Source organism: Aspergillus welwitschiae, assembly GCF_003344945.1.
Source record: "Aspergillus welwitschiae strain CBS 139.54b unplaced genomic scaffold BDQ94scaffold_7, whole genome shotgun sequence".
Taxonomy (NCBI): Eukaryota; Fungi; Ascomycota; class Eurotiomycetes; order Eurotiales; family Aspergillaceae; genus Aspergillus; species Aspergillus welwitschiae.
In genome coordinates this window covers 946116-963206 of record NW_020798701.1, presented here as the reverse complement: position 1 = coordinate 963206, position 17091 = coordinate 946116, and the positions used below count along the sequence as shown (strand labels likewise).

Below are 17091 nucleotides of genomic sequence, written 5' to 3'. Positions count from 1 at the left end.
CTCTTACTCGCAGAGGCGTTGGCCCTGGTATGATTATCGTCCTTCCTGATGGCCTTTCGGGTCAGCTAATCGAGGATCACTCTGCCCCTCCGCCTTCCCTAAAGTGGGCTGAGGAGGGATATACTGTCATCCAGATATGTGAATCTGCCCTCAGCCAGGAAACCGTGTTGTGCCAGGCGGTAGAGGAATTGGCGCAACATGACAAGTGCACGCCAAACGACATCATTGGTCTTATAGGTGAGGCTCTCACTCTAGGTCTCGCACTCAGGACTATTGCTTATTCAGACCGCAGCATATGGCTTTCATCTATGGGAAGGCCTGAAGTCTCTTCCCGGCATCGAGAGAATCACGGCAGCTGTTGTGTACGCGGCAGCAAGCGATGCAACTCAGTTGATCTCGAGCCACATTCCCACAATGTACCATCTAGCTGGGAAAGCGGATACACCATTACAAAGAGCATTCAGTACAACGCAATATGACTATCCAAACATAGAAAGCCAATTCTTTGCCATCCCAAATTCTACCGCATTCGATTATGCCACGGAGGGAGTCTCACATACGCGAAGCTTGACCTTCCTAAAAAAGCACATGAATGGCCCATTCTTCGACCTGGAGGTTATCTGGGAAGAACATACTTACTTTGAATTCGACAATCGATCAGTTGAGCAAACAATGGCAACAATGGTGCAAGAGCCCTATGTGAATCACATCCCAACGGTTAGTAGCATGTAACCCAGTCATTAGTGTCTCAATTCAACCGGCTGACAGATTGTCTGAAGATGACGGGTGGGATTGGCCGTGATGAGCTCACCAGATTCTATCGCGACCATTTTATTTTCAACAACCCCCCAGATACCAAGAATGAACTGATAAGTCGGACTATCGGTATTGATCGGGTAGTTGATGAGTTTATAATGACTTTCACACATGATTCTGAAGTCGATTGGTTGTAATTGATACCTTCTCATGTCTTGCATTACACATTCATAGTTATTCATACCGCTATGCTAACGTACCTTCCAGAATCCCTGGGATCCCTCCAACAGGCCGCAAGCTGGAGATCCCGTTCATGGCAGTGGTCAACATCCGAGGAGATCGCCTTTACCACGAACACATCACCTGGGACCAAGCCACTGTCCTCAAGCAGCTGGGCCTTATGCCAGAGTTTCTACCATTTCCATATCCACTTCCTGGTGGGAAGAGGCCGGCCCACGGAAGAAGCTTTGAAGTTCGAGCACCGGTTGCAGGGGCTGAGACAGCAGCAAAAATGCGTCATAAGAGCTCTGCTCCGTCGAACCAGTTGTTCGAGGGGGCCATTCGGGAAGTTTGATTTTGTGCCTCTATTTGATTATGCCCTAGAAAGGATTGACCCTAATCTAGTCCAACAAGTGACACTGTTGCTGCTTAGGCGAACGTTATTTCTTCATGAACCAATCCTCGTCTCCCGTGTTGAAGAATGTACACTTCTTTCCAGACTAAGGCATCGTGAGGTTGCTAGGAGGACTGAATCTATGAATCAAAAACAATAGACCTATCTTTGCTACCCCAGTTAATTGTGTGTGAAATATAGGCTTTGCAGTTATAAGCATGGGCCATCGCATACTTGCGGCTCCTACGATATTGTATTGCCAGTTCGGCTTGGCACTGCTTTGAGATACTTCTACATAAAGAATGAGAAATTTGCATTATCCTGTTGTTATGGAGCCAGCCGTCTACAATTCTATGCACGATTTCCCCAGCGGAAGAGAAACTTTCGGAACCTAGCCCTCTTTGTTCGGTAGACCGAGCGGAAGTAGAAGAATATCAGGGTCGGCACAGACCACATGCAGATCCGCCCGAATGCGACCCTCCTGAAAAGAGAGAAATGAAAAAAAAAAAAAAAAAAAAAAAAAAAAAAAAAAAAAAAAAAAAAAAAAAAAAAAAAAAAAAAAAAAAAGGACAAACATAAAACCCAAGATCCAGGATATGTTCGACCATTCTTTACTATACATACATACAGTCTTTTGAGTAGTGTTTCTCGCTAGTACGTCGAAAAATACTGTGTCGGTCCAAGATGTTCGGCTTTCCGATGGAACTTCCGGCCGGTATGCTCTGGCTATGTTCCGGTCTAGGCCGCCATTTATTCATCATTATATGATAGGCTAGTAGCTTAGTTTTAAGTACCCAATGGGCTTCATGCAAAATTTGATTGTTGTTTGACTATTACTAAAATGAGGGTTCAGGAGTGGTCTCGAACAGACACAATTGTCGTGGCCCCTCATTCAAATAATGTACCTATCCAGTTCTATTCTGCACCCGGATAAATGGACGTCGTATTCAATTCATTCACGCTGTTAACAATAATTGCAATGAAAGAACTCATAAGAGACACAGCCTTTGGGAAGCTCGTCCGAATCTTGAGCGGTCGGCGGCTCTTGCTGTACCCTGAAGAACGAGACCTGGACTTATCCTTCATGCAAGAACCGCCTGATGTCGCGGCTAAAGAGGAGGTCGCTTTGCCAGATATTACTCGCAATGAAAGCATCATTGAGCCCAACAGATTGGAAACTATCATGTCTCAGGCGTCTTACCGGTCACACCGAGGATCCTGGCCGGTACCTGCTCCTCAAGACAAAAGGCCTATAATCGTAGGGTGGAGACCAGGTGATAGTGAGGTATTATGCTTATCATTCGCGTGTATTTTTCAGGGTTCCAGAGACTGACAGGTGATAGAATCCGCAAAACTGGAGTACTATCAAAAAGTTCCTAGTCAGCTGCCTAGTATGGATCTTGACTTTTGCAATCTACATCGGCTCGGCTATCTACTCACCAGGCATTCCCGATGTAGCAGAGCAATTTGGAGTCAGCAATGTAGCTGCCACTCTGGGCCTTACACTGTTCGTGCTAGGCTATGGCATCGGTAAGATCATTGACAGCCTCAGAAATAACACTACAACTCACTAACACTTGAATTATCTGTCAGGCCCCATGATATGGTCGCCTCTTTCTGAGCTTCCCATGGTTGGAAGAAGTCCAATCTACGTGCTGACGCTTTTCGTGTTTGTATTCCTCAACTTCGCAGTCGTATATGCGAACAACTTTGGGATGTTACTGGCATTTCGCTTTCTGACTGGATTAATCGGCTCGCCAGCCCTAGCAACCGGGGGCGCTTCAATGGCAGATCTATGGAGCCCCAGGGCTCGCGACTATATGATCGTCATATGGGGTGCATTTGCCATCGCCGCACCAGTTCTTGGGCCCCTGGTTGGTGGATTTGCTTCATCTGCCAATGGTTGGACGTGGACAATCTGGCAGTTGATCTGGGTCTCTGGGCTTGCTCTTGTTTTACTATTTTTCTTGTTGCCGGAGACTTATGGTCCAAACATTCTTTATCGTCGCGCACGGCGGATGCGCCAATTGAGCAAGTTAGATGTTTACTCCGAGACCGAGCTTGAGCTTCGCCAAATTCCATCTACGGTATGCTATCGGTATGCAGTTCTTCTATCCTAAGCCAGCGCTCACAAAATATTAGGATATCGTGTATGAAGCTCTAGTTCGTCCATTCCAATTGTGCTTTCTAGAGCCAATAGTTCTCGTCATGAACGTCTACATCTCCCTCGTTTACGGTATCCTCTACATATGGTTCGAGGCTTTCCCTATCGTCTTTCAGGAAATTCATGGATTCAATTCGGGTGAAAGCGGAATGTCGTTCCTAGGAATTATAACAGGTACTGTAGCTTTTGCTATCCCGGGCTACTTCACATGGAAATACTTCTACCAGTCGAAGCTGCTTGGGGACAACGACGAGTCATTCCCACCAGAATATGAGCTACCTCCAGCCTGTGTAGGCAGCATCTGCTTACCCATCTCTCTATTTTGGTTTGGATGGACCGGTAACTTCGAGTCTGTTCACTGGATAGCCCCGATTGCTGCTGCGGCGCTATTCTCAGTGGGTGGATGCTTGATCTTTAACCCGATATTTTGCTACCTGGCCCGTGCCTATCCAAGGTATGCAGCATCGGTGCTTGCCGGCAACGACTTCATGCGTTCGTCGTTTGGAGCCGGCTTTCCCTTGTTCGCAGCTGCTATGTTTCATCATCTTGGGGTAGGTTGGGCTTGTACGTTGCTGGGCTGTTTGACCTGTCTTTTTGTGCCATTTCCATTTGTTCTTTACTGGCGTGGGAAGCAGCTCCGCTTGAGGAGCAAGTTTGCGCGGCATGACATTTGAAATAGAGTCTCCGTTTCGCAGCAAGCGATATAGTATGGAGGTTAATCACACTTGGACAAATGGGCCAGGTTTGCTGAACTTACCCTCTTTCAATGAATGTTGAGTCTTGCAGCATTGTTACTTCCTGTCTATCCCGTCCCTCCTTATTTTCCTCCTTTGGGCTTTGATGACGTCTTTGGTTTTGTCCTGGTTAGTGATAAATGGCTGGGTATTGTCGCAATGTGGACTAAGAAATAGCTATTGCTGACGATACTACTAATGGATGACAATTAACGTGCCGCTTCATTGTGACAGAAAGCTAATACTAATACTAATATTCATAATGGTTAGGGCTAGTTGCTGAAATATATTAATCCGAGTCTCCACACCCCCCAAATCAAATAATGAGTGGCATGAAGGACGATTATAAAGCTAAATTCGATAGGAATTAGCTTCTCTCAATCCATAAAGAAGAGCAAAGTAACATATGTAAGCATGTCGTTCAGACTTAGGGTGAAAACTCCTGTCGCTCCATAATGTCAGGGATAAATCCAGACATGCGAGAGGATCAAGTTTTTGCAGCTGAGAGATTTTAAAACGTTATGCCTTTTCTTTGATATGATACATTAAGCAAAAAATGTATTCGATAATTCAACAGTTGGCCTGCTGGCCCAATGGTAAGGCGCTTGACTACGGATCAAGAGATTGCAGGTTCGAGTCCTGCGTAGGTCAATATTTTTCCTTCCTTTTTTTGCCACCCCCACGTCCGGCCTACACTAATTCGTGTGACAATAGCCGGACAAACACCGGACACCACTAGAGCAGCTAGTTCATTAATTGCAAACCCCGAAAAAAAGCAACGGATGTGATAAGCAAGGATGTTGATGGTAATCATTCCAAAATACAGATAGCTGAAGAAAGCAACCGTAGTGATGAGCATAGATGTTGACTCCATTCATTCCAAGGCGCAGATAGCATGGTTCCTACCGGTTTCGCGGTCTCAGCTGGCCTGCAATATGTTCTGTTGGTACCCATCAAGTAACTTATCGTGTATGGCTTTTCCCAACTCGCTGCCAATTAGGTCTGTTCAATGATCCGGTAAACCCGCACGTGGCGCATTGTAGTAGATGCGTGAGCTTACCCAACGTGCAGACCAAACAGCACCGCTCGAGCCTTCCATTGGCCATATATCTTCTGGGGCTGAAGGTCGCATGAGGAGCTGAATGGTCACGTTGCATATTCCAATCCACCCGTGCATGATCTATGGAACATAAAACAAGTTTCGGGATTTGGTACGTTCACTCGTCACGGACATTTTCTCGTGGTGTAATGGGGCCCCCATTCCTATGTAAGCATTCAATTTTCCATTTGGCTCACGAGTATGGCAACGCCTGGGCATTCACCAAGAGTCAACGGCCTTTCCTCTTGCCCCCCAGGCCCACATTTCAAGGATAGTCATTGACGACCATGTCTTTCGTGGGGATTGTTTCTGGCTCTAGAAGCTATTTACTGCTTGGTGTCGCGCTTGTCATATACTGCTTATGGCATGCGATCAGGCAGTGGAGTGGTAGACATGTTCATGGTCGAGAACCCCCTTTAATTCCTTACTGGATACCAGGCAAGTAGTTGGGCTACAGCCATGCTAAACACATCTCTTTTCGAAAACATCGCTAAGTGTATATAGGCGCCGGCCACACCTTCTCATTCTTAAGGAATATCGAGAAGACGATAGACAGCGCAATGTAAGGGTTCTTCGGAGCCAGTGTAGCAGTTCCGATCTCACTGAAGCCTTAGGCCATACCTCAAAACTGAAGATACCCCGTTCCGCTTGCACGTCGGTGGTCGATCACTATACGTGGTCCAAGATGTACGATTGATATCGGAGATTCACAAGCAAACCAAACTGATAGGAAACGACCATTTCCTTGACATCCTGATGGCAGCATCCGGTGTCCCGGGTCCAACAAGAGCTCGCCTCTGGTCCACGATAACTGCCAAGAGGCAAGAGCCGATCCCTCGCGCAATCACAGAAAATGTGCGAAGAGGTCTCCGAGCACAGCCGCAGAATAATCCTCTTACTTTAACCATACTTGCACAGATGGATAAGACTCTCACCCCTTTGGCTGCCTCTGATTCACTGCGAAGATCCCTTGCTGAGCCGGGAAAGGTTTCATTGTTCAAATGGACTGTGGATGCCTTTACCGTGACGGTTAGTGACGGAGCCTTTGGAAAAGTGTGTCTGGAGATGTTCCCAGAGGTGGTAGATACCATGTTCCTTCTCCAGACGAATATTTATTCCATTTTCACGAGACGTCCTAGAATACTTGCCCCAAAGGCTTATGCTGCCAGCGACAAGCTAGCGTGTATTCTTGCCAAATACTTTGCCCTGCCCACAGAAAAGAAGTTGGACTGTGCAGAATTCGTGACTATGACCGAAGATGAAATCCGCGCGGCAGCTGTTACAAAGGAAGAATTGGCTATGATGTATGTCTGGGTTTTTTGGGGGTGAGTGTGTTGCCCATCTATCAGTACTTGGAATGTTATCACTAAACCAAACCATACAGCATGCTCGACAATCCATCCACTGCCGCATTCTGGGTCTTGTGCAGAGTTCTTTATAACCCAGAGCTATTAGCTACGATTCGAGAAGAATGTGAAGAGGCATTTGTGAGAAACAAGCCCGTGGCACCATCCGACATCCCAGCACGGCTAGAGTGCTGCCCAATCCTCAAGTCCACCTTTGAGGAAACTATGCGTCTCCACTCTGGCACACACGTATTCCGTCATATTTCTGAAGATACAGAGATTGGTCCCTATCGCCTACGGAAGGGCTCAAATATTCTTATCCCTTATAACCGCATCCAAGTAAGTAAAACTCATTGGGGCCCTGATGCAGAGGAGTTTAAACATCGGCGCTTCCTCGACAATCCGGGACTCGCGAACTCGCGGTATTTCAGGCCTTTTGGGGATGGCACCCATCAGTGCGGAGGTAAAATAATGGCACCTCAACTTGTGATGTACTTTGTTGCTATTGTGGTATGTCGGTATGACGTGGGCATACCTGGTGGGATTGAGAAATGTCCGTTTCCTAGAGTTGATATTCCCAAAGGGAGGGCGACGGTGCCAATGCCGGTGGCGGGTGATGTGCCTCACGTTACAATTACACCACGCAAAAGAGAAGACTGATGCTGGGGATTACAATATGGTCTCGAGCATTTGAAACTAGTATATAAGTCTTCTTTTGGTTTATAGTCACTGCCAGGAAATAAGAAAATCAATGCGAACATAGGAACTCGGTGGTAGGGAGCAATACAACTAGAGAGTACAGACGTCACACCTAGTTAAACATTTTCTACCAGTTTGACTTCTAATCGTATATCTGACTTTTTTCACCACGTGTCCTTCCGGCTAGATATGCATACATTAAGTTCCTTCAGCTCAGTGCTCCTTCTTTAAAGTTTCACCAGCCTCAGAAAGATAGCATTTGAATGCAGGAAACTTTGCTGCAAGTCTACCTTGATTCATTTTATCGGGCCCGATTGCCACACCACTAAGCCTGCTTGAACAGCTATCCTGCATACCTACCTGCACTCTTCAGCACGATCTTCACCGCTGCTCCAATCAGTCATAATTGCTGCGCGCAGATCATAGCCAATTCATCAGATGATCTGCCTTGCATATGATCTGCGCGATCGATTTCAGATTCCACTGTACTCATGGTGGATTTCTATTGGCTGACCGTCAATGGAGCTCGGCTTCGATAGGTCTATAGCTGTCGGTAGCTGCAGAACTATTGATCGGAGAAGCTGAGGAATACTATCATGTGTAACCACATCATGACGACTATATTTGCTTTCTCAAATTATTACATATTTGCCTCTACGGATGATTAATGATTAGTCGCAAGTTAGGGACAGAGCTTGTGGTTCTTCTATTCACCGTCTCCTCTCATCGCATATCTTGTCACCTAACATAAACTTTTTGGCTCACAACAAAACTTCTGTATATGGGATCGAAAGTTCTATTTTACTTTCTTTGCAATGGAATCGAAGGAGTCTGGACGTTCCAGTCCCCAGCAATACCAGCATGATACTGTTGCTGCTGCTCCAGCTCCGCCAAATGGAGGGGTCGCTGGCTGGTCTGCTGTCTTTGCCTCCTTTCTACTCTTCGCCACTACCTATGGATACTCGTCTGCGTTTGGGGCCTTCCAGGCGTATTATGAGTCTGACTTGTTGCGCTCCAGTTCCCCATCACGCATCGCCTGGATAGGCACCATCCAAGGGTTCTTCATGATCTCCACGGGTGTTCTTGCCGGGCCACTGTTTGATCAGGGATATCTGCACGCGCTAATGACTGTCGGCTGTTTGCTGAACGTCATTGGGTTCATGATGCTGAGCTTATCTACAGAGTATTATCAAGTGTTCTTATCACAGGGTGTTTGTAGCGGCATAGGCTGTGGCTTGATCTACGTACCCGCCCTGTCACTGGCTTCCACCCTTTTCACCACACGCCGCAGCATTGCCGTCGGCCTATTGTCATCTGGGGCCAGCATTGGTGCGTTGTCCTGATCGGCAAATACCCGCTGCCTATGCACTCTCACTCACCACACTTGTACCCAGGTGGAACCGTCTTTCCAATTCTTTTTATCCGGCTGCAGCCACTGATCGGGTTTCCCTGGACAGCACGCACCTTGGCCTTTATCCAGATAGCCTGCTCCGGTGTCGCCGTCCCGCTGCTGATAGCCACGACCAATCCAAAACCCAGTCCACCACGCCGGCTCATCCACTGGCATGCATTAAAGGAGTGGAGCTTCAATGCCTACGCATTTGTCAACTTTCTCTTCTTTGTGTCCTACTTCGTCCCGCTATTCCTCCTACCTTCCTTTGCCCAGTCTACACTGCACACTTCAGCAGACCTGAGCGTCTATATAGTTTCGATATTCAATGCGAGCTCCAGTATCAGCCGTATAGGCTGCCCTCTGCTGGTTTCTCGTTTCGGCCCGAGTAAGGTATTGTATACTAGCATGGCTGGTTCTGCAGTCATCCTCTTCGGCTGGATAGGCGTTCACACAGTCGCCGGATGCATTGTCATTTCTGTCTTCCTCGGGATTTTCACCGGCAGCTTTATCGCCGTTACTCCGGTATTGATGGCTCATCCGGTCATTTCGCCTACCCCATCGGTCATTGGGACGCGTATGGGCATGCAGTGGTTTGCTGTTAGTTTGGGTGCGTTGATTGGTGCGCCTATTGGTGGTGCTCTCGAGGGGTACGGCGGAAGCAATGGATTCTTGGGTATGCAATTGTTTAGTGCAATGGTGATGGCTTTGGCAGCGACAGCATTGCTAGTGCCCATGAGGGCGATTTGGAGGTATAATCACGCCCAACACGTTGTCTAGTTCGGTTTCCGTGGCTGGCGGAACTAAGGGACGGCTTATGGGGTGTGTATATAATCACTTCTACTCTGGGTTCAGATCCGCCTTAGCATCTGGTTCAAACCGGGGTTCTGAGTGGTAACATGGTAGAAACAGTTTTTCGCTGCCGGTCAAAAATACCTGCCCGAGTGCCGCTAAGCGAGCCTATATATATTCCCTACGGGGGCCAGTGGAAATTGTGGAAAGGGACTAGAAGAATTATTTGTCATGACCATTATGATACAGTTCATAGAAGCAAGTGCATTAGATGCATTATAGATTCTTTTTGGGCTCACAGGATTCATAATCTGGGGTTCTATACAACTTAATCAGACGTATTTGACTTTCCTATACCTCATGAATGCTTTCGACGAAGCAAGAAATATTAGCTTCTTAAAGCTAAAATTGACAGAAAATTCAACAAGCATGGCCGGATGGTGTAGTTGGTTATCACGTATCGTTAACACCGATAAGGTCCTGGGATCGAGCCCCAGTCTGGTCATTCTTTTTTGCTCCAAAACTTTACATCCCGCGCCGAGCCGGAGCTGGTCGAGAGTCATTTCTGTATCGACCCTCACCTAATTTTTTTTCGTCTTTGTTCCATTTTTATTTTACTTCAACAACTACTGGGGACTGTGCTATTGGCATCGCTAGGTATTTCATCTACCTCCAGCATGGAATGCGCAACGAGACACCTGAATTGCACCATCTTCTTTACTATACAAACACCCGGCAGAACCCCCACCAAATACCTCTCACCGCCCACCCAGCAGAGAAAAATGACAGTTTTTATTTTTAGTAAGATCAGGCAGGCACAGCTGAAATGCCCATCCCCTCATCATTACTCCGCATCTACAGCCAGATATTCAAACCGGCAAAGACCAGAAAAATGCCACTCATCTCCAACTTCCAGCTCCCCACGTCGGCGAACCTCCTCGAGGTCCCCACCGACAAGAAACTGTTCCTCGCCTTTATCTCGTCCGCAGACCCGGCTACCGGACAAGCGTGGTGTCCGGATGTCCGTGCCGCATGGCCTAAAATTGAAGAAGCGTTCTCCAGCGAGCAAGGTCCGCAAGTTGGGGTTGTTGAAGTAGGACAGAAGCCTGAGTAAGATATACCCTATCTATTTATCTACTATTTATCCGTTTAAGTTTCTATGCGTCCGTTCTTGCTAACCTGATTTGCCTTACTTTCCTGGGGTATTGTAGATGGAAAGACCCACAAAATGCCTACCGGACTAGATGGAATGTGAACAACATTCCTGCGCTGGTGCGGTATGAGTCTGTTAATGGGGAGGTTGTGGAGACGGGAAGGCTTGTTGAGGGCGAGATTCTCGATCAGGAGAAGCTGAAGCAGTTTATTAGTTCGAGGTGAGGGGTTCGCATGTATTCTAGTATGATGATATGAACTCTTTTGACTGCGATGAACTATTTAATGCATTGATGTGCTTGTGTCTGGGTAGCGGTGAGAGTGCGATTGCATGTCACGTGTCATGCATGAAGTTGCGTAAGGACAGATGTATTCGGATATCTGACCAGAAGTGATTAGTTGATATGATATGCTGATAGAATGGGGTTTAAGCGGTAACGTAAAGGATTTTTCTTTTGGCGGGTTCATGAATATTGAGTCAGGCATCGTTTTCTGAAGGGGAGAGTTGATGCGCCCCGCGGCGATCACATAGGTGATTCGCAGCAAGATCGACCTGAACAAAGCCAACATCAGGACTTGATTACAGAGGACCAAGCTATAACTACTAGTAAATAAATAGCCATTTGAACCTGCTGCACGATTACCTCATCTGGGCATGTTCCACGGTACCATAGGATGATTTGACGTAGGGTATTTGAGCCACTCCTGTCTAAGGAAAGGACCGCAACCTTAATCCAGTTAAGATACGGGATTAAGGTTACATGCGCACGCGCCAGGAACTTCGGCGGCGGCTGAATTAAAGGATGTAGCTAAGGGGTAGTTTGGGGTCAGACGGTCGGAACAAGGGGTGCAAGGTTCAGGGAGAAAGATCTTTAATAAGCATGATGCTGAAGACAGCTTAATACAGGGAGTGTGATTCAACTGGCTTGGACAGGCCATGAATGTTGTTGTCTTCGTAGATGACGATGTGAGTGCACTGCGTGACATTTCGGTGTGGATATTCTCCGCCATCTAACAGGTTCTGGTTGGCAATGTTACATTCACCCTCAACTTCCTTCCGTGCTTGATTGCCACCTTATGAGACACTAGCACTCGAATATGTTTGTTCGGTATTAAAAAACAGTGAGAGGGAAAGGCGAAGGCTTCCCACGAGGCGTTCTGGATTGTGTTCATGGAGAAAGCTGTCTAGATTGATTTGCTATACCTTGGATTTTTTTACCAACCATGTCGGCCGGTATTCCTGAGCAGCGTGAGCGCACTCACCAGATTATCAGTTCTTATTTCATCGGACCTAAGGCGGGAAACCTTCAATACTTTCAGGAGAATATCGAAACCATTCTTGAAGAACTGAAAGATGCAAGACTAGCTTACTTTCCCAATGATAAGGTAAGTAGCTAAGCATGAGCCACACGGCTTGTCAATTGAGAACCTAATCCGCAAAAGCCGTTCATACCAGACGATGTCAAAAACAAGGACCTATACAAGTTGATCGTGAAGAACTTCAGTGAGGTAGTGAAGAAGATTGCCCACCTGATGGGACAGCAGTCAATTCCATTCTGGTCTCCAAGATATGAAGGGCATATGTGCACCGACATGACCATGCCAGCTCTGCTGGGATATTTCATGACTATGCTTTACAACCCGAACAATGTTACTCTGGAAGCAAGTCCCTTCACGACCTACGCGGAAATCAAAGCCGGAGAGCAGCTTTGCGAAATGTTTGGGTACGATGTTGACCCCAATGCTTCGCCTCGGGGATGGGGCCACATAACTGCTGATGGGACAATCGCCAATCTGGAGTCTATCTGGGTGGGTAAGTATATGCGGCCCATGCAAATGTTGTGATAGAAGCTTATTGAAGGACTTACTAGCCCGAAATCTGAAATACTACCCACTATCACTCTACCTTGCTATAAAAAAGGAAAGCTGCAGTTCCTGGCGGGCAAGTTCACGATCGAGAACTGCCAAGGTGAATCCAAGGTTTTCGATGAAATGACCGCATGGGAACTGTTGAACCTTCGGCCAGACACTGTACTTGGCATCCCTCAGCGTCTATACAATCACCATAATATCTCCAATGATTTCTTAGATAAGGTAATGGTGGATTACAATATCCAAAACATTAGTAAGAGCGAGCTGGAAGAGGAATTTCTGGAGACAGATGTTATCAACGACGTGAAGTTTCCATTCAGGTATATGGTAGGAAAGACTCGCCATTACTCCTGGCCCAAGGGTGCCGGTAAGTGTGGCCACATTCACAGTTGTACTAGAGCTCACTATGAATGGAATAGCAATCGCTGGTCTCGGCTCCGACTTCATGTATGGAATCAAAGTTGACTTAGAGGCGAGACTCGACATCGAAGAACTGAGAAAGGAGCTTCAAAACCTGTCTCGATGAAAAACGACCCGTGTATGGGGTTGTTGCTATCATGGGATCAACAGAAGAGGGTGCCGTGGACAACCTGAAGGAGATCGTGAAAATGCGAGATGATTTCAAAAAGATGGGAATGTCATTTTTGCTCCACGCCGATGCGGCATGGGGTGGATATTTCGCCACCATGCTACCGAGAGGTAAAGAGCTAGAGCAACAGGCAGAAAACCTCAAGAGACAAACGACATCCAAAGGTTTTGTTCCATCTTTGACACTGAAGCAGAGGACGGCAGAAGATCTCAGAGCTCTTAAATATGTGGACTCTATTACAGTGGGCCCTCACAAAGCTGGTTATGTACCATATCCAGCGGGCAGCTTGGTCTACCGGGACGGTCGAATGAGGTTTCTGGTGACTTGGACCAGCCCTTACTTATCTCAAGGAAATGTAGACTCGAGTATAGGAATCTTTGGCGTTGAGGGAAGATGGGTCAAGTTTTGCAGCACTGAGTCGCTCCAACCTCCTATGAGACTAATGTTCGCACAGTAAGCCAGGAGCCGCAGCCATGTCAACGTGGCTCTCAAACAAGACTATCGGACTTGACCAGTATGGCTATGGAGGGTCGCTTCTTGGAGAGGCGGCGTTTACTAGTGCTAGAGTAAGCAATAAGGCCTGAGAACAGGAGCACCAGCTAACAGCTATATCTAGCTATCAGCGTATTGGGCCGCGATCGGAGACGAAAATGACACACCCGATAGAATGTTCATCTGTGTCCCACTGAATCGACCACCCGGAGAAAACGGAAATGGCTACTTCTCTACAGAAGCCAGAAAGGAAAGAGATCTCATTCGAGAGAAGATCCTAAGAAAGTCAAATGACGATATTGCTGCAGCGGACGAGGATGGAAAGCTGATGGAATTGCTCCGCGAGTTGGGATCGGACTTGAACATCAACGCCTTTGCTCTTAACTGGTTCGATGAGCATGGACGCCTAAACGAGGACCTAGAAGAAGCAAACAATCTCATGAAGAGGGTTGTCGACACAGATTTTCCGTTAACTCTTCAGACAGTAATCCAACCACGCGACCGCTATACTTGACCTCGACGGAATTCCAGCATGAGTTGTACGGCGAATGCGCACAAGAATTTATGCACCGACTAGGGGTGAAGAAAATGCCGGAGAGCCTATTTGTATTGCGAAACGTCGTCATGAGCCCCTTCCCCACGGATATGAAATTCATCGATGAGTTGATGCGAGAGTTTAAGAAAGTGGTGATGCAGGAGGTGATCGTCAGTCGCGAACGCAACAAACGTGGCCGGCAGCAGGCCTCATTCCTGATGCAGGGTACCGACGAGGTGTTTTAAGTTTACCAGCATTCGTTCCATGAAGCGACCAAAAGAGAACAAGTCATCGTGGCTGCCGATATATGGCACAAGGACGATTACGTGAGCTTGAAAAGAAGCGGGAAGTACAAGCAGATAACGTTGGAGTCACATCACAACATTAATCTCGAGAAAAAAATAAAGATGTTAGCATGGAAAAGTTCAGGTTCACCGACAACAGAACAAGATAAGAAAGAAAATAAGGGTGAAGCTGAAGATCACACTCTAGGCGAAGCAGAACCGGAGATCCCAGAAGAAGAAACTCTCTCCCATTACCCCCACTTCCATGATTCTTCGGACCGCCTGGATCGTCGATTGTTCTTCCTGGGACATATATACGCGGATGGTCACAGGTAAGTCTACCTATCTGAAAGTATGTAAAAGATTGAAAAGATTAACCCGAGCAATCTGTAGGAGATTGTACACCGGTGTGACATTGAAGAGACTTGTAAAGAGCCGACCTCTCAATTTACAGCATCGCGATCATGATTACCCCCAAAGCTTCACACCTTTCTACCTATACGGCACAGAAAATCAAGCTCACATCAGCCATATGATGCTCCGAGCCCCCAACGCGTCGCTCACGGCGGACAATGTACACTTCGATCAAGCAACAAAAGACAAGATCAAAGACAAGCTAGGCCAGGGGCTTATTCTGGGCTTAACAGATTACCCCGAAGCAGCCATGCAGCCAATTCATGAACCCCTGCCTGAAGGATTCCTTTTTCGCAAACACTCAACCGACCTGCGTGTGAAGGTGTGGGAGGATCCGAATATGGCGTGGGCGGAGGGCCCAGGATTGCTTTGTAACCTTGGTACGGCCATTGCTGAAGGTACCATGAGCTTGGGTAGTGAAGTGCAGGTGGATGCAGAGACTGTCAACTATGACCCTAATGGGTCGGTGCCTCCTGACCCTAGCGGCTGGCAGCAAGAGTTTGATGCGATTGGAAGCGTATTGAACACGAACTGGCCGGTTGAGTTGACTGTGCGAGAAAAGGGGTTACCTAATTGATGCGCCGAGTCTTTCTTTTGATTCTCTGTGCCTCTGAAGAAGCTTAGACTTCTGTTATTGTCCTGTTCGCGTCTATGATATAGATAGACAAGAATGTCCACAGGCACCTGAAGGGCGCCAAATCAGAGCTTTATCACTACGAAAGAGGGAACACCATTTTGAGTTGCATGAGAATCAGCTCGTGGCTTATATATCCTAGTACATTATAGTCAAATATCAATGCCACACAATAATCTTGTGTCAAGTGGATCAAGAATGTTTCAGCTACCTTCCGCGTCTGTGGTAGAACTTAAGCCAGATAACCACACTTCCGCTCAGCTGTATTACTAGTACCGGGCTGATCAGTACATAACCCACGTCTCTTGACATACATAGATACTTCCCTTCATGTTTGCCACGCATTTAGATGAGTCGAGGCTGCGGCGATATCCTTCCTAAATTCTGTCTTCGATTGTTCCCCCGCGCAAACCAGGTATCTCTGGACGACATGGTATTTTAAGTGGTCGCTCCCATACGCTCGGCGCACTAGACTTCGGTCTGGGCCTCGAAGGACTGCCAGTCCAGTAGCCAAACAAGGTTCCGAGAGGGGGAGAGGTCGACGAGAGATTGGTGGCTGTTGTAACCAGCTGGCCTGTAGACATTGGGCATATGAGGAAACCGCCCGAAGAAAACGAACGTCGTAGGCCCAGGAAGACAAGCAGTGCTCAGTCTAACCTGGAGCAACTGATTGATAATATTTCAAGTGCTTGCTATCGCACTATCCGTAACATAACCAGGTCTGTCTCCGTCCGCTACGACATAGTCCAGATTCCGTTCTCACTTCGAATTCGACGGTCCATATAACAATTAGGCCAGTTAAGAACCAGATGCGGTTCCAGATGTCCCCGGGCAAGCGATCAAGTATTGAAAATGTTGGCAAATGATGATGGTCAATCTAGGCATCTAACCTATGTCTTCGGACATTTGATCTACTATTTTATTTTTTGTATTTGATTCGCCAGCAATGCCGCATGTATTGTTCCTTGATGGTCTGGTCACCAAGCATGTTACAGTAGCATGGAGCCACACACAGCAGACTGGTTGTCCTTAAAAGTAGCTTTGAATTCTCAAATGAAATTTTGACTTTGAAAGAGCCCGTGATGGCGGTACACAATAATTAGACGGGTGGTCTGCGGAGCCAGTCTCTTCAGTCCTGGGGCAACGAGTTCCCTGTACGAAGTTAATGACGTCCGGCAAACAGTTCCACCCAAACTCTTCCACATGACTGTTAGCAACACCAGCGCCAGACAGGGTGTCACAACTATCAGGTGCTATGGCTCCATGAAGGCCTTGGCATGACGCAACATCCCCGAAGCAAGGGAAAAAATAAAAAAAAAAATAAAAAAAAATAAAATAAAAGAAAAGGGGGAAATAAGATATCTGTGTTACCACTGTACGCCAATTTTAACTCTGCGAATCGAGGTTCGAAAAATTGGGTTATACTTAGTTTTACGCTTTCTTCAAACCACGGACCAATCGTCCCCCAAGGCCCATGGACGCTATCACAAATAGGTTCAAAGGCAGACTGCAACCATTGTGTGGCT

At 47.1% G+C, this 17091-nt stretch overlaps 6 protein-coding genes and 2 non-coding genes across 8 annotated transcripts; all 8 read left to right on the top strand.

Moving 5' to 3' along the window:
• Positions 1-29: 29 nt before the first annotated feature.
• On the top strand, positions 30-1330 carry BDQ94DRAFT_167990 (ester cyclase; the record flags this gene model as incomplete). Its single annotated transcript, XM_026770961.1, has 4 exons — positions 30-237; positions 293-717; positions 780-949; positions 1024-1330. The coding sequence occupies 4 exons, from the start codon at positions 30-32 to the stop codon at positions 1328-1330; spliced, it is 1110 nt and encodes a 369-aa protein (XP_026629396.1).
• Positions 1331-2303: 973 nt separating this feature from the next.
• BDQ94DRAFT_157838 (MFS transporter) lies at positions 2304-4207 on the top strand (the record flags this gene model as incomplete). The annotated part of the gene is made up of 4 exons (XM_026768817.1): positions 2304-2654; positions 2713-2899; positions 2963-3456; positions 3512-4207. The coding sequence occupies 4 exons, from the start codon at positions 2304-2306 to the stop codon at positions 4205-4207; spliced, it is 1728 nt and encodes a 575-aa protein (XP_026629395.1).
• A 639-nt stretch (positions 4208-4846) lies between these two features.
• BDQ94DRAFT_t76 lies at positions 4847-4918 on the top strand. The gene has a single exon. It is a non-coding gene; the product is annotated as a tRNA-Arg (tRNA).
• A 581-nt stretch (positions 4919-5499) lies between these two features.
• Positions 5500-7545, top strand: BDQ94DRAFT_138949 (cytochrome P450). Its single transcript, XM_026765335.1, has 4 exons — positions 5500-5804; positions 5871-5928; positions 5981-6691; positions 6751-7545. Exons 1-4 carry the CDS (start codon positions 5654-5656, stop codon positions 7370-7372), a joined length of 1542 nt encoding a protein of 513 aa, XP_026629394.1. The 5' UTR covers positions 5500-5653; the 3' UTR covers positions 7373-7545.
• A 681-nt stretch (positions 7546-8226) lies between these two features.
• BDQ94DRAFT_185470 (putative MFS monocarboxylate transporter) lies at positions 8227-9718 on the top strand (the record flags this gene model as incomplete). The annotated part of the gene is made up of 2 exons (XM_026774893.1): positions 8227-8740; positions 8806-9718. 2 exons carry the CDS (start codon positions 8227-8229, stop codon positions 9579-9581), a joined length of 1290 nt encoding a protein of 429 aa, XP_026629393.1. The 3' UTR covers positions 9582-9718.
• A 306-nt stretch (positions 9719-10024) lies between these two features.
• Positions 10025-10098, top strand: BDQ94DRAFT_t77. Its single transcript has one exon. It is a non-coding gene; the product is annotated as a tRNA-Val (tRNA).
• Positions 10099-10363: 265 nt separating this feature from the next.
• BDQ94DRAFT_138948 (thioredoxin-like protein) lies at positions 10364-11141 on the top strand. The gene is made up of 2 exons (XM_026765334.1): positions 10364-10703; positions 10805-11141. Exons 1-2 carry the CDS (start codon positions 10420-10422, stop codon positions 10968-10970), a joined length of 450 nt encoding a protein of 149 aa, XP_026629392.1. The 5' UTR covers positions 10364-10419; the 3' UTR covers positions 10971-11141.
• Positions 11142-11969: 828 nt separating this feature from the next.
• BDQ94DRAFT_185469 (pyridoxal phosphate-dependent transferase) lies at positions 11970-15508 on the top strand (the record flags this gene model as incomplete). The annotated part of the gene is made up of 10 exons (XM_026774892.1): positions 11970-12131; positions 12189-12558; positions 12667-12984; positions 13037-13064; positions 13123-13608; positions 13661-13772; positions 13823-14146; positions 14230-14471; positions 14514-14849; positions 14911-15508. 10 exons carry the CDS (start codon positions 11970-11972, stop codon positions 15506-15508), a joined length of 2976 nt encoding a protein of 991 aa, XP_026629391.1.
• Between the last annotated feature and the right edge of the window lie 1583 nt (positions 15509-17091).

What these genes read in the sequence shown, in the direction of transcription:
- BDQ94DRAFT_138949 (XM_026765335.1), top strand. Translation starts at nt 5,654, where the DNA reads ATGTCTTTCGTGGGGATTGTTTCTGGCTCTAGAAGCTATTTACTGCTT. An exon ending in AATTCCTTACTGGATACCAG is followed by an intron (nt 5,805 to 5,870) that starts GCAAGTAGTTGG and finishes AAGTGTATATAG; the next exon opens with GCGCCGGCCACACCTTCTCA. An exon ending in TATGTCTGGGTTTTTTGGGG is followed by an intron (nt 6,692 to 6,750) that starts GTGAGTGTGTTG and finishes CAAACCATACAG; the next exon opens with CATGCTCGACAATCCATCCA.
- BDQ94DRAFT_138948 (XM_026765334.1), top strand. Translation starts at nt 10,420, where the DNA reads ATGCCCATCCCCTCATCATTACTCCGCATCTACAGCCAGATATTCAAA. An exon ending in GAAGTAGGACAGAAGCCTGA is followed by an intron (nt 10,704 to 10,804) that starts GTAAGATATACC and finishes GGGGTATTGTAG; the next exon opens with ATGGAAAGACCCACAAAATG.